General features: G+C 32.1%; 1 protein-coding gene and 1 long non-coding RNA gene across 7 annotated transcripts in view; one reads left to right on the forward strand and one right to left on the reverse strand.

Moving 5' to 3' along the window:
• LOC126826914 (FERM domain-containing protein 4A) overlaps positions 1–16,085 on the forward strand; it is a 117,733-nt gene that overhangs the window by 54,261 nt on the left and 47,387 nt on the right. For all 6 annotated transcript variants that reach the window (XM_050556054.2, XM_050556048.2, XM_050556049.2 and 3 more), the window contains exons 3-6: positions 2,329–2,423; positions 7,016–7,108; positions 7,614–7,698; positions 8,528–8,607. In XM_050556054.2, the coding sequence (XP_050412011.1) occupies positions 2,329–2,423; positions 7,016–7,108; positions 7,614–7,698; positions 8,528–8,607 (353 nt within the window). The remainder of the gene's footprint in view (positions 1–2,328; positions 2,424–7,015; positions 7,109–7,613; positions 7,699–8,527; positions 8,608–16,085) is intronic.
• On the reverse strand, positions 1,518–6,813 carry LOC126826941 (uncharacterized). The gene is made up of 3 exons (XR_007682474.2): positions 6,528–6,813; positions 5,839–6,013; positions 1,518–2,379 (listed from the first exon to the last, which is right to left on the reverse strand). It is a non-coding gene; the product is annotated as an uncharacterized LOC126826941 (long non-coding RNA).

Below are 16,085 nucleotides of genomic sequence, written 5' to 3' on the forward strand. Positions count from 1 at the left end.
TTTAAAACTTTTGAACAAGGAGTGTTTGCTGTTGTTGATCTGCTGAAAGATGAAATTTACTCCCAGCTGAACTGTGTTTTGTGATTTCTTTGTCAGCCTCCAAATCTCGATTAAAAATCATCTTCTCAAAATTCAATACAAAAATTGACAAAAAGACATTGAGCCAATGAACTTTTCTATAGTTTTTGTATGCGCTATGAGCATGTTTTTTGGATTTGGTGCTACATGAATGGGCATATTATTATTAATAACTGGGCACCAATATAAGTTGGACTGCATGGAGGATTGAGTACCGCTCGTTTAAGATTAACATTCTCTGTCTCTGTGTTATCAAGAAATCTTTGGCACTGTTTGTTATATATTTGTTACTGTTATTTTACATGAAAAGAATTCTGTATTTTTTATCTGGGGATCAACTAGTAACCTAACTGGCACGACATCAAAACAGTTCTATAACCAGAACATAAGTTATCATAACAACAACTCAATTCTGTATATTAATATTATACTCTAGACACCTAATCTATTAAAACTTATTCTTTACTATCACTAGGGGAAAGATTTTATAAATGTGTAAATAAGTGTGGGATTGGGCAAGGGAATATTTTGGTCCTGCAGTATAACCCTTACTACATAGCTTTTCATACTTTATTGGAATACTAAGTCAAATTTTAGTGTAAAATTGAGAAGCAGTTTGCAAATGTTGTTGATAAATGTAAAATATAAATGTTTTACAAACATTAGAAATTAAGAAATTCAAAAGTTACGTCATACAGATTTGGTCAACTGCATTACATGTATGTATGTATGTTATGTATGTATGTATGTATGTATGTATGTATGTATGTATACATACTGTATTTTATATTGACTGACCAAAGGATAACAAATTATTTAACTTAAAATCAAGAACAAATATTAAATTAAAGGTGCATTATGACTTATGTAAGAGCTAAATCTGCCTATTGCAGGGCTTTTTTCTAGCTTCAAATCTTATGTAAATTATTATTTAGACATTTATTCACATGACAAGCCTATAATCATCTCTCTAGAATATCGGATGGCTAACATTTACATAGATCTGAACACCTGCGACATTTTAATATTTAATGATAAAATGTCTAATCAAGACCTAATCTTGGTTGTTGAGTACCATTGCTACGTTGATAAACGATCTGCGCTGTCACTACATCTTCAAAAAGTCATAACTTCACTCAGAATAAAATAATTTGAATGAAATTTTCAATATATTAATTTTTCATTATCTGTTTATGAACTATTATATACAGAAAGGCCAGCTCTTTATCTAAATCTTACATAATGCATCTAAAAGCATTGCAAATATCCTGCTTTTTGTTATCAAGGCACAATGTAAGTAATGTAGAGGTACAATTTGCTGCACTAATATGCCTAAATTGCTCTTGTAATTTATGTTATATAACAAAAGACTAAATGCAAATAAAAACATTTATTTGTACTTAGAAATTTGTTAGTAACTATAAATTTATTTGGGCATGTTACATGTATATGGAACAGTTTAACATAGAACTAGGGCCAGACAATAGCATTGAAGAACTTGAGCTACACATACTTTCAACCTTTATTCTTAAAAAAAAAAAATCTGGTGCCTAGTACAATCCTTTTATAAATAGTTCACCATGCCATTACTTGCATGTATACATAATTGTCATATGGTAAGAATTCTGGTTTCTATTTTCTATGTTTACATTATGTCTACTTACTGTTGTATTGTATACTATAACAAAAACACACATGGCCACATGGTCCTATATATACCTGTACTGTAATGTGTGTGTTTCTGTAGGGACTGGTCTTAATTTTGTTACAATTTACAATAAATTCCTAGTAACATTTTGTAAATGTTTTAACTTAAACTAATCACAATTTTCCAACAATTCTATAGTTGCAGTATTTAAATTAATGGTACAATGGAAAGAATTTTATTACAAATTTGTTTCATGAATTGAGAATTTAGTTTTGATAAAATCTTCATAATCCCCCCCCCCCCCCCCAAAAAAAAAAAACCAAAACATTTTCGGTGAAATAAGGCTCTAACTTGTCAACCATTTGAATTCAGTCATTTAACTCCAAAGACAGCACATGCTATGCATTATATTACTTGTTTTAAATGATTTTATGTAATCTTTAACGTATCTCAACCATTAGATATGTTTATTATTTTAAATAAATTGTAGATAGAATTGAACATGTCCCAATTGTCAAAGCAAACATTGTGTCTTTCATAAAATTTTGTAATTCGACTCAACACAAGTTTGTTAAGTTATAAAATATATTTTGTAATTTCAGCCCAAGTTGTACACCAGCGATCTTCTGGACATGGTATCCTCACATTTTAGACTGAAAGAAAAACAATATTTTGGAATAGCTTTTATTGACGAAACGTAAGTACAGTTTAGTGTATGTAGTAGTATAGTTAAATGAGGGGTTAGGGGACTCAGGTCCTGCTTTAAAGCACCTCAAGGTGGTTATGCCACCTTCAGAAAACTCCAGGAAGTAATAGATTAAATGAATCTTACTCCTTTGCAAAATGTTTGCAGCACATGTGAGTGTATTAATATAGTCTGCTAATACTAATAATAGTTTTCTATTTAAAGGGAAGTAACTCCAATTTTTGATTCCTTGTTGAAATTTTCTGTAAGAAAACTACCATACACAATGTTTATATCAATTCAAAATGTGATAAGTTTAAGAACTTTTCATAAAAAAAAATTAATATTCTATATTTTGTCATGACTGGTAGAAAATTAACGAACCGAAAAAATAACCCAAATAAAATGTCAGCTCCCTTATAACAGCTAGCTATAGCTTTTACAAAAACTTTTTAAAAATTGAATACACAATACAAATAAGATATAAAATGAATTTATATTCTCAAAGTAAAAGAATAAAATCTCCCAATGCCTTCCCTGACATAGTTATAAATGACACTTCTACTTTTTATTTTAAATCTTAAAAAATGTGAGATGCTATTGGCAATGATATAAATCAGCAATTTGAGATTCGAGGTGGATAGTTTTTTTAAAAGTAAAGGTTTGAAAAGATTAGAACATAAAAAAAGGAGACCGGGTAAAGTTTGAGGGGATTTATTTTATATAAGCCTGTTTTTATGAAATTACTCGAGAATCCTCGTGACTCGGGGAGACCGAGTAAAGTTTGAGGGGATTTATTTTATAAAGGTCTGTTTTGATGGCATAACTTGAGAACCCTTGTGAGAACATTCCAACCTTGTAGTATCTATACCTGTACACACTCCCATCCCATGTCTCAAAGAACTCTACACATAACTCTATACATAATGCCTGTGGCATTAACCAGAATTGAAATATCTCTCAGTATCTCTTTAATCATATCACTAAAATCTTGATATGCATGAGTAAATGAATGAAGGTGGATGAATGAAAGTAACCTGATTTATTAAATCCTGTTTAAAAAAAAAAAATCACCTTCAAGTTTGAAGTAAAAAATTGTCCTCACTAACCTTGAGAAAATTTGTCTTTGATCTAAGGGTATGTTATTTAGCTAAACATAGATAATTTGTTTTTGATAAAATTTCTCAAGTATTGAGCACATGTCATCGTGGTAAAAGGTTTATTATCTTAAACAGGTACAATGTACATGTAACATGTAAAATAAGATAGTTTTCTTAAACAAGCCAGACCCTTAATAACATATTCTAATTATGGGGGCTTAAGTGATTACATTGGAACATTTATGATTAAGACCAATTTTTGCCATTAATGATATTTTGGAAATTAGAAAATGATCAAATTAAACAGATATTTATCTCCTGTCTTACATATAGAATAAGAATTATTATTTTAAATAGTTATGTTATGATGAATTTTGTAATTGTAGATGGATGACATAATATGCTATTGACTAATGTGATTTAAGTCCATGTAGTGTTGTTTTATTGATTTATTGGCCTACAAGTAGATGTATATCGTGATCTAGGAGCCACAGTGGCTGAGTGAGTAAGACACTGGCTTGCTAGCCTGTAGGTCGAGTGTTCGATCCCTGCATTGGCTGAGAAAGTTCATCGGAATTTTACGACGTGGTTTCCCCTTGTCAGTGATGCAGGACAGAGGGCCTGACAAGAAAAGCTGTCTCTAGTCGTTCGGATGGGACAAAAAACTGAGGTCCCATGTATACATTGGCATGTGCGTAAAAGATCCCTTGGCAGTTGGAATTCGATATAAGAGTAGGCCATAGTGCCGCTTCCTGGGCAAAATTTCCCTCACAGCACACTGTATGGCGAATGCCCGTCTTCCTTATCCCAGAGGGGGTTGGATGGTCGAATGGTTAGCATGTGCGTGCTGTATCATAAAGCTTGTCATTGAGTCAACTGGCGTGGTTCGAATCCCTGGTTGTACATGACAAGGAGTAGGGTCGCCTGTCCAACTTTGTGGGTTTTCTCCAGGTCCTCCGGTTTACTCCCACTGCTAAAGACCCCAACACGCAAGCGAATTATTGAAATAAAATTAAACCATGTTAGTCCCGAAATGACCTAGTTTGTGTCGAGTGGACATTAAACCCCATCTCTCTCTCTCTCTCTCTCATTAGCCCAGTCGGAGCAGAACAATAGGACATGACTAAATATAATAAGTACTTCTGTTTGACATTATAATTTAAAATGTTGAATCATAATATAGGACAAAGATTTGAGTATAAGAGAATGAATGATGAATGAAATATTTCAAGAAGACCAATCCTGTGTCAAATACTTTACCTAGATATAATGTACATTATATCACTTCTACCCCATTATTACTATATAGGCTATAGCTATGTAATAAAATACTTATAATATCATGTGAGTGGAGAGTAAAACATATCCTGGTCAGCTGAATCCTAGGTAATACAAAAAAGACTTATCTGTTTAAGCAAAATTAGCATATTTGAGTGAAGTAGTGTTTTATGTTTATTGTTTGTATAGTAAACCAAGATATTTTACATAGTTAAGGTCCTGTTCTAATTATAGTAACGGATAGTAAAAATTGTGTAGTTAGGTCATGTGACTGGGCAATACCTAGGTAAATAATCTACAGTGAGATATATATGTCATGTTGTACACATGTGGTTGCAGTATATTGTTAAATTTGATTATTTAGGGTAAAAAATTATCTAAAGGTACAGTAATATATATTTTTTTTTTAGTGTAAGTTAGATACATGTATAAAATTCTTAATGGTGATAAAATCATTGGAATCTCAAAGTCTGAATTACCTTATATAGTTGTATATAATAGCTGGGGCTAGGATTAATTGAAATATTAAAATACCATCAACAATAGAGTACTGTTCACACAAGAAATTCTCTTTCTATAGCACTGTTAAGAACCATATTGATTCCTACTTCAATGATACTAAAACCTATGTTATTATATAGCTGTTGTACTTGTAGTAGGTAAAACATGAATAGAACTTTAAAATGGAGCACTTCAAATGTTTTACACATAGACAGGGACTAAGTATTGTAGGCAGTGTTTATCAAAAGCGTTTTATTGTTTATTGAAATTTGAAGTAAACAGGATATCAAATGTTAAGACTTACGTATAATGTAATGAAAGTGAATAGACAAAATGTAATGTATTTTCTATAAAAAGAATTGGTTGATTGACTGACAGTAGGATTATAACTGTTTCCACTATTATAATTTTATTTTTTAAAAGACATATGCTTTGTCATTGGCCAGTACATGTAGGGTAATTAAGCTATATTATAAGCCATCTGAACAGGTTTTGTGTTGAAATGGGGGAACAATTTGTTATGAAAATGTTAGCTATGATGTACTTACTATTTTAAAATGCTCACACTTGTACATAACTAATCTTGAATTTTTGAAAGTCTCAGGAATTCGAGATGCATTTTTACCATAAATCATACAGAATATTATAGTCTTGTCGGGTTGATGAACCACAAATGGCATGCTTTGTCATATCTGATGGACCAGGAAGAAAACAACCTGTGAACTATAAAATAAAATTTTGTGAAATTCGGTTGCTGAAATCTGTCCTCTACTTGCCATGAATTAGGGTTGTAGACTTGTAGTGTTAAAATTAATTTTAGGACAGATTCTGAAATCACTTCATATTCAGTGACTTTACTATTAGGTAATATTGTTGTAGTATTTATGTTCTACGGTATTTGGGGCTTGTGCATAAATCTGTAAACAAGTGATTTGTGACCTAATCTATTTTAAAACTAGATCATGTTTGTGCTCATTTTCTGGCTGACAGTTTTCTCATGTTTACTCTTATTTCAAATATTTAGGAAATTTGTCACCAAAACATGTCTGTTGTATTCATTTCCTCTTGTTCATATTTCTACCATACCAACACTTTCTGGTGTGGTAAAGTAATCATATACTGATACCTCAGTATAGGGTGGGGATCAGTGTGGCTTCCAACAACCTACCAGTAAAGCCCTAAGAAAATATCTATAAGGGCGTTGTTTTCAAAACTATAATAGAAAGAGGATCCCTACCTCGTCATTGTGGGGAAATCTGTGTGAACCAATATTTTCATATTTCTGGTCACATTCTGGTGTGATAAAGCAATCAATCATATATTCAAGTCTTTAGTTCCTGGCAATGATTAGCGTTTCCACTTTAGCTTAACCGATGAATTTTGTGCAGGATCCAGTCACTGTTATAAAAAAAGAAAATATCTTTATTATCATGTGAATTATTGAAAAAAACAAAAACAAAAAACCTTACAATCTTTATCTAAAAATGACTTAGTTGTGTTGAATGGCTTGCAAAACCCCATTTTCTTCCTGCCTTTTAACAATAAAAACACTTTCCTATACGATATAATACAATATGTTATTAAAGTCTTCTATGTCAGGTTTTTACTTCAATAACTCACATAGTATCCTATTTATGTTTTTCTATTTCAAATGAATGAATAGAGGGTGATTTATTTTGTGTCATTGTGAAATTGAAACCTTAAAGTTTTTGTATCCTTTTTCAGAGGACATTATAATTGGTTAAATTCGGAGAAACGTGTATTAGATCATGATTTTCCCAAGAAAAATGGTGTTTTAACTTTACATTTCTCAATTCGGTAAGTGATATTTACTGGTAATGTATATGACATTTGTCCATTTAAGTCCTTTAATTCTGCAACTGGGTAGAATGGACAGCTGTAGTTGTGTGGTGGCAAGATAGGAAGGGGTTATGTCTACAAATTGGTAATGTTACAGCTTGTAAAAGATCACTTTGCCGCTTGAATTAATTGAATATATGTATAATGCTGCTGCCCAAACAAAATTCTTCGTTTATCTTCTTTAAATGGCATTGAGTTACTGGATAGAGTAACAACAGAGAATACTCTACGAAACGTCGCCTTAAATACACTAGTAGCTGTTTTCCATAAGTATGTGTTTTGTTCTTCCTTTATCATTGCGAAGTAATTAATAAAATGTCTCAAAATGTCATATGAATTGTGTTAATGAGGCGCTAAACACTCTTCTTTTTATGTCTATATCCAGGGAGAAGCATTGATATAAAAATAATGTATATGAAATGTAACTATTAATTATTTATGTATATTTTGTATATTATTACAGATTTTATATAGAAACTATAGGATTATTACGTGATATAGCAACAGTAGAATTATTTTATCTTAATGCAAGACAAACAGTATTCAAGGTGAGAAATTACGATATCTATATCATTTTAACATGTAGTCAATGACTCAATGCCCTTGTCCAATTATTTCACACCAAAGTTTCTACTATTTATTAAACATTTATATGTATCAGTATAGATACATATACAATATAATGTATACACTTCCCATTTTTAATGTTAATACACTTGTCTGATTTCATACAGTGGTAGTGTTTTCTGCCTGATAACAAATGTGTGAAAAAAAGCTTTACCTAGAGACAAAGTTAGATGTCTGTGTCTCTATCACCTGCAATTTGAGATATCGTTGATATGAGTACCTGAACATTTCATAACCCAGCCTACATCCAATGTCTTTCGATCCTACTGTCAAAATTTGTTTTTTAGTTCAACTTGGTCTATCACTTTCAAATATTTATTATATTGTGTTTTGGGTCACTTTAGGACATTTCTCAACTTTTTGTCTTTCAAAATGGTTATTGTAAGTAATGGGCTTTCAAGCGATTTTGACCTTATGAACTCTTTTATTGTTTATTAATAAGTAGTACTCTATGTAAATTGTCCACCATATATCAAGTAGGAGCTTCAATAATGTCTATTTAATATAGTCTGTTTATAACAAATCCTGTGAGATCAAGTGGAACATTAATATAATATTGATAAAGGTATGAAGTTCACACTTAGTAATTACTACATATTGTGTTTCATACGAAAAGATGACTTAACACAGTCAGGCGTGTTTGAAAATTATGTAACTTGTTTAATAAGAGTATAATAAAATACAGTGTTCGAGACAATACTAGCTGTAAAAATATCAAATTTATAAAATTGTTTTTAATGTGTATTTCAGGGTCTGATAGAGTGTGATAGTGAAACAGTATTTGAATTAGCAGCCCATGTATTACAGCTGTCACATGGTGATTACATCAGGTATGACCATATTTACATATAATTTGCACATTTAAAGAAACACAATTTCTGTACTTTTTGGGCGACTATCATTTTGAGATTATAACAATGGGCATCAAATCCAACTTGTCATTGGTAAAACCTGTATCTAGTATTTATGATGATACGAAAAAACTGAGATTCTCTGTGTAAATTAGTATTGCATGTAAAAAAATTCAAAGTAAAGAAGGCAGAAGCACTTCCATCGGGGCACAAAAACAAATTTCAAAGAACAGATTTGAAGTGTCTGACGACTTACGGATGTTATAAACCTGGAAGTCATGTCATTATACAGCTATTTTTTAGGGTGTTTAAATATTAAAGGTGCTTGTGTTTCACCTGGTTAAATAAAGATTTTATTGCAGTACATTTATTATGCAAAAACAGATTTAACTTTTTACCTTAATAAAAACCCAATTTTGCCACAAAAAGAATTAAAGAGTGGTCTGAATTATGTGACGTCATAATTAAATCATGTGATTAAGCAAGCAAAACATAATATAGTTAATCATGAAAAATAGAAATGCCATGTTAGTCTCAAAATAACCAAAATATGAAATGGCAACTAACCGGTACACTGACCGATTTCTCATAATGTGTTTCATTAGCCTGTGATAGACTTGATTTAGGTTATCATTATATCAGGCCTTAAGGACCACAGAATGAACGACAATACAATTTTATAAGCAAGGTATCTATTTGTATCATGGCTTATGGCATAAATACGAATAATAAATGCTATCAGTTACTTTTAGCATAATAACAAATTTTATTCTGACAAAAATGAGTGCAATTTTTCCCCAGAGCTAATTCATTAAATTCTTCCATTGTTTAAACATTACACATCATTAGATAAACAAAGTTTACCCCATGGGGGTTGATATAAATTTCATTTCATTAGCTAAATCAGTTGAAGTCATTGGTTAGTTAATTATTATCAAGCAGTGTTTTTGAATGGGAATCACAGGGAATAGTTACAGAATTTTATTTGGAAGTGATAGCGAACCTTAGGTGGTCAAAAGGTCTAATGTGTGCACTTTAGATCATAAGGTCAGTCATTGAGTCACATGGTTTGGTATTGACACCACATTTGCATGTGACAAGCAGAAGGGTCGCCTACCTAACCTGGTGAGTTTTTCTCCAGGTCTTCCTGTTTTCTCCCACCGCAAAAACACATCTATACGCAAGCAAATTATTGAAATAAAATTTACCATATATTAGTCCCAAAATGACCAAGTTTGTGTTAAGTCCAGTTATAACCAAGTCTCTCTCTCTTTAACTTCATTTAACAATCAATCTTATAATGATTTTGTTAGAGAGCTAGAGATGTATTCTTATATCATTAACTAAATAAATATTATTACCAGGAAAACCCTCACCTCTCATTACTATCATGATTTGTACCATGTACTATTGGGAATTATTTTGTCATTAATGATATAAATATTGGGCATCTGCTTCTGGAAGCATGCGTGTTTATAACTTGAAATCAATATCTGTCACATTCCTTTGCTAAATTCACATCATTATGCTGTTTTCTTTCATAAGACCTTCTGCACATGTATCAGTTGTTTGGATGAATGAAAGTTGCTTAAATCTCAATTGTTCCAGAATATATGATGAACATAGACTGTCAGACAATAGGATATATGCAATAAAAACATATCTTACCAAAAAGGGCATAATAATTCATAGTAAATTTTGAACAGTACCACTATCGATATTTAAAATAACCTAAATCCTACTTAAGAAATGTTTATAGAATGTAAGTTGAAAGTGTCTTGTCGATTGCTTGATGGACATGTCTTCAATTGTGTACCTTAGTGTAGTTTATTCCCATTTAATTGTGTAGTTAAATTTAATCAAATCAAATATATTTTTCCAGACAGCAAAAATCTCAGAAACTGTAATGTCTCTTTAAGCATTTAGGACTGCATTGTATAAACTAGCTGAGGGTGATATTTATCTTATCTAAAGATATGTTTGATTAACTACAAATCTAAATAAGGTGCATTAATACCCACAGATTCCATTTTATTGCTAGATTAATCTGAGCATGATTTTCTACTTAGACTGGGATAATTGTCATTTGCCTGAAGCTACAATGGATTCTGTAAAACAAGTACTCTTTTAAGAGGAGGGATTGAACATTTCTTGCTGTCCTTTATCTTTTAGTAGACTTTCCTTATTTATAAGTATATTAGACTGTAGACTGTTAGGTATATTCTAATACTTATATTTTTCTGTGTCGTTTCTAAGTCCTTATATTATCATACAACCGTCAGTTGATTTTGTCATACTAGCAATTTATTGTGACTGCTAGTGTTATGTAAAATCTACTTTTTTTAAGGGCTTAAATCGATATGTCATGTCAGTAAGTGACATGTTTGATAAAATTCCTCAGAGGATCTGATAATTGAAAACTGTGGCAAGGATCTTATTTCTGTTCCCTTAGCCAAGTCTGTGAAAATGAGATAAGCAAATCAAGGATCATGACTATAGTATTTCTATAGACTGATAGCCAGTCTAAAACTACATGTAAGGTGGAAAATATATTATGGAATAATGTCATAGATGACAACAAACTGACATGGACTTAGAAATTACAATTCTTGATTGAGACAAAAAGGAAATGAATAAAATGCTGGTTATTATAAAGAAACATCTTTTCTATATTTTTTTGATGTAAAGAATTTACTATTGTTCTATTGTTTGAACTTTTACTCCCAAATAAATTGAATATTGAAACTAAATATTCTCTACTTGTTTTGTTATGTAGATTATTGACATACATAAAAGGTTTGAAAGTGTATTTAATTCAAGGTACTTCCCTTTGGTAACAATTGTAAAAAGATTTTAAAGTGCTAACTGGATTGAAATGTTTTTGTTTTAATTCAATGAATTGTATGACAATACATATCCTTTCAGCAATTCTAAGGACAGACCAACCTGTACTTCATCTACTTTCTGTTGCTAAATGGAAAGAAAATCATTGTTAAAAAAAGACCTACATGCAGTGTTTTTTCCTGATGAGTCAAATTAAGTTTTTACAATCCACTTCAATGGAATGTAGTGGTCGTGTTTAAGTGAAAGCTGTTGAACAGGCTTTTTTGTTGCTAAATTGGATTTTGTGAAGCATTTTAGTAATTAAGGATGAATACTTACATGTCATGTAGTGGAGAGATATGGCTTCCTGTACAGGTTTTTTTTCAACATTTTTTCTTGTAGACAAATTGATGTGTTAATTAAACTTTAGTCACATATAGGTTACAATGTAAATTTAAAGATTGTGTTGTCAAATTTCAACCTTGGAATACTCTTTTAATCCAGATAGAACACCATTTACAAATAAATGAAATAAGGTGATCTCAATTCAGGAACAAGTATGTTAGGTGGATGCATTTAGTAGGGACTGTAAATGTATTAGCCAAATAACACACTATTTATGGATAACAATTACTGTGGTTTATTTCACTGCGACGTTTCAACAAGATTTCACAAGTCGTTATCAAGCATATAACACAAATATTTGATTATGTTCCAATTACTAAATGCCATTTAAAGAATAGAATAAATGTATTAGCCGCTTGAAATCAACATAGCTAACAAAATTTACTGTTTCTGTGACAAATACCAGGCTTAACTGTTCTGAGAATGGTTCTAGGTGGGTTTTATCAGGATACAGTATAAATAAGAGTTAGGTCAATTAATATTGGTGAAGAAAATGTACTTTTGTCATAGACTTACCATGTATTGTTGACTTTCATTTCATCTGGCCTGTTTCTTTGCTATTAGTTGTTTTTTATTTTGTTTTAATTTACTGTTTAATGAGAGGGACTAATATTTCGATTGGACCAGACTATATTTAAAAGATAAATACATTCATTCAAAGGGACTAGCGATTAGGTTGATTTTGGAACAGCAAATCCAAAACAACAATATATTAATAATTAAAGATGGCTACATCCTTTCAATCCCACTGCATGTTTTTGACCTTCTATAAAAAATGACATGAGGTATGACCTAGAGAGCCATTATTGAACAGACAGCTATCAGAGTTAACTTCTCCTTATTAAATCAGCTCTCAATTACACAAAACTATCCTACAATTTATTTCAATTAAATGCAATTTATGTGTCAGAGTGAAGTTTAAACGTTTCTGATTGCATGTGAATTGCATGTGAGATTGACAGCAAGGTAAATGATACAGTTGAAATTACTGGTGGAGTCAATAATAGGGCAAGATAAATTGTCAGGTTATTGTAACAGGTCATTCTGCTTTTAACCACAGAATGTCCCAGAATAAATTAATATGAAATTGATGGGAAAAAGATGTAAATCTGTGCAACAAGTGATAGTCCTATCTGTCTTATCTGTTAGTTAGAAAGTTGGAAAAGGTCAGCATTTGCCTACACCCAATTTAAGAATTATACAAATTATCAAGGTTATTGTCCCCCGCCTTTCGATGAAAGCAGGGGACTATTAAAATGGATTCGTCCGTCTGTCTGTCTGTCCGTTAGAATTTTTTGGGACACAATAACTCTCCTTCTAATTGGTGTAGGTGTTTATTAGATCAATGCCTTGATGGAGTTCGAAGATGAGCATTTTCTGCTTAGGGTAAGCAGAGATAAGCAATTTGATTTATTGATGCTTTGGGACACGATAACTTTAGTTCTAATTAAGTGAGAGTGATGTAACTTGGTGTATAGTTTCATTACATCAATACCTTGACTAAGTTCGATAATGAGCATTTTCTGCTCGGGGTAACCAGAGCGGTAAGCAATTTGATTGGCCGAGACTTTAGAACACAATAACTCTCCTTCTAATTGAGCTAGAATGTTCAAACTTGGTGTAGGTGTTTATGAGGTCAATGCCTTGATAGAGTGCGAAGATGAGCATTTTCTGTTTATGGTAAGTAGAAATAAGCAATTTGATTGGTTGATGCTTTGGAACACGATAACTTTAGTTCTAATTAAGTGAGAGTGATGAAACTTGGTGTATAGTTTCATTGCATCAATACCTTGACTAAGTTTGATGATGAGAATTGCCTGCTTAGCAATAAGCATTTTGATTGGTCAATTGAGGTAGAATGTTTAAACTTGATGTAGATGTTCGTCTGGACATATCAAGCTAAAGCTAAGCAGAGATAAGCAATTTCCTTGGTCAATGCTTTGGGACAAGATTCTATCTGATAGAGAGTGATGAAACTTAGTGTATAGTTGATAATCAGTTTGATTGCTCGAAACTTTTGAAAAAAATAGATGTGCGATTCATTAATATATGTCATCTATTTATTTGTGGATTTCGGCGGGGGACATCAGCCTCACTGTTGGCTTGTTTTATTCTTAATATCGATTTTGTTGTACAGCAGACTGATTGTTTCTGAGAAAAGTATATTTGATCTGGAGCTCAATTATTTTTTTTACCTTCATTCATGAATATGGTGAAGCAAAGTACAAGTTCAGGGCCTGACTAATTCAGAAAAAAGTGTCAGCTTAATACCTTTAAAAATATAATTTGGCATATCATTTGGGTGCGGCAATTGTTTTTGAAAAATATTGTTTATGTAAATTAAACTGAAGTATATGTAGAGAATTTATTGAATGGATTATACATGAATGTGGACAACAGATGATGGGTGGAGAATTAAATACCAATTATACTGTAGGATATATTACATACAGGCAATGATATAGAGACTTGTCATCGTAAACCCCAATTATTTTCAGACTGGTCATGGTCAGACTGGTTTAAAAACCCAGGGGATCGTTAAACCAGTTTAACTTAAGCGTCTGAACGCAAATGTGGGGCAAATAAACCAGTTTAAAAAACCCAGCTCGCGACCTGTCTTTGAGAAAGCTTTTTATTTTAAAGTGGTTCATCTTAGGCGTCTGAACGGGTTGGCTTAAAAACCCCGGCTCCAGCTTGCTTTGAGCATGCGCAGTACGCAGTAAGTTACATTCCTGTGAAAATATCGGGGTCAGACAGTGCCAATGTTATCAAAAGCGTGCGAGAACCAAATAAAAAATATAAAGCTGCCCATGCGTAGTTAACTCTAACCTCCGACCGAAGAGGTCAGAATAGTTAAACTGGTTTGGCTTATAGTATGTGTGAACGCAACACGATTCTGTCTTAAAAACCCCAGCGATTATGACCTGGTTTAAAAATAAGCGTCTGAATGGGCTATTAGAGACTGGAAATTAAATGAAATGGGGTTTAATGTCCTACTGTTCTGCTCCGAACTGGGCTAATAAAGACAGGCATATGCCATACAGTGTGCTATGAGGGAATTTTGCTCAGACAGCGACACTACGGCCTACTCTTATATCGAATTCCAACTGTGAAGGGATCTTTTATGTGCACAGGACCTCTGTTTTTTATACAATCCGAACGACTAGACCCGCTGTCCTTGTCAGACCCTTGATCCTGCATCATTGACAAGGGGCAACCACGCCGGAAAATCTGGATGAACTTTCTCGGCCAATGTAGGGATCGAATACCCGACCTCCAGAGTAGCAAGCCAGCGTCTTACTCATTTAGCCAAGTGCTGTGATCCCCGGAATAATAAATCCCAGTAATATATATATATAGAGAGACTGGACATCATAAACCCCAGTTATATAGAGACTAGTCAGTTATATTTGAATTTGCTGATATGAAGATAGTTTTTTTGATCAACAAGTAGATTTATCAGCTGAACTTGACCAAATAAATTATATTAAAACAAACTTACACCTGACTTATGACATTTCTAAAATTAGATTATTTGGGTTAAAATATTGACGACAAAATACTTAAGAATGTTAATAGAGTGGTTTTACTTTAGTACAACCTGTTCAGCAACCATCTTGTTTGAAGGCCAACAATCTTGGCACAAAGTTGTGTTTATCATGGGAAGTTACACCCTAAATTACCAACAAACGTAGCCCTAATTTGACGGAAATTCATTTATTTTAACATATGGTGACATTTTACTTACAAACATAAATGTTTGACTATCTATGTATAGTGGACAAACTGACCCATTAGATAACAAGCACATGTTTTAGTCCTTGTTAGTTTGTCATTGTCTGTTATCCTTCCTCTATCATGAATTAACTATATTAATCAACAAAGTTACCTTTCAGATCAGAAAATGTTCATATTTCTGATAATTTGATTAGGCTTAATTGGAACGATCACATTTCAGACAATTTAGTAAATTTATTGACTGCAAATACCCATGAATGCTTCTCATTCTGTTTCTTTTGACATTTTCTATCAAATGAGAAAAATGTTCACACAACCGGGTTTATAATTAATTGGAATAGTAATCAAATTGATCTCTTAAACTGTTCACCACTTTTATTTTCAATGCCAGCAATTCTGCGAGTAAAGCTGATAGAATGTGGATTTGAGGTAGAAAAATACACCGTATGCCAGAATGATTTCAGATATTAATCTAACAGTTTTGTCACTTT

The sequence above is a fragment of the Patella vulgata genome, chromosome 7 (assembly GCF_932274485.2).
Source record: "Patella vulgata chromosome 7, xgPatVulg1.2, whole genome shotgun sequence".
Taxonomy (NCBI): Eukaryota; Metazoa; Mollusca; class Gastropoda; family Patellidae; genus Patella; species Patella vulgata.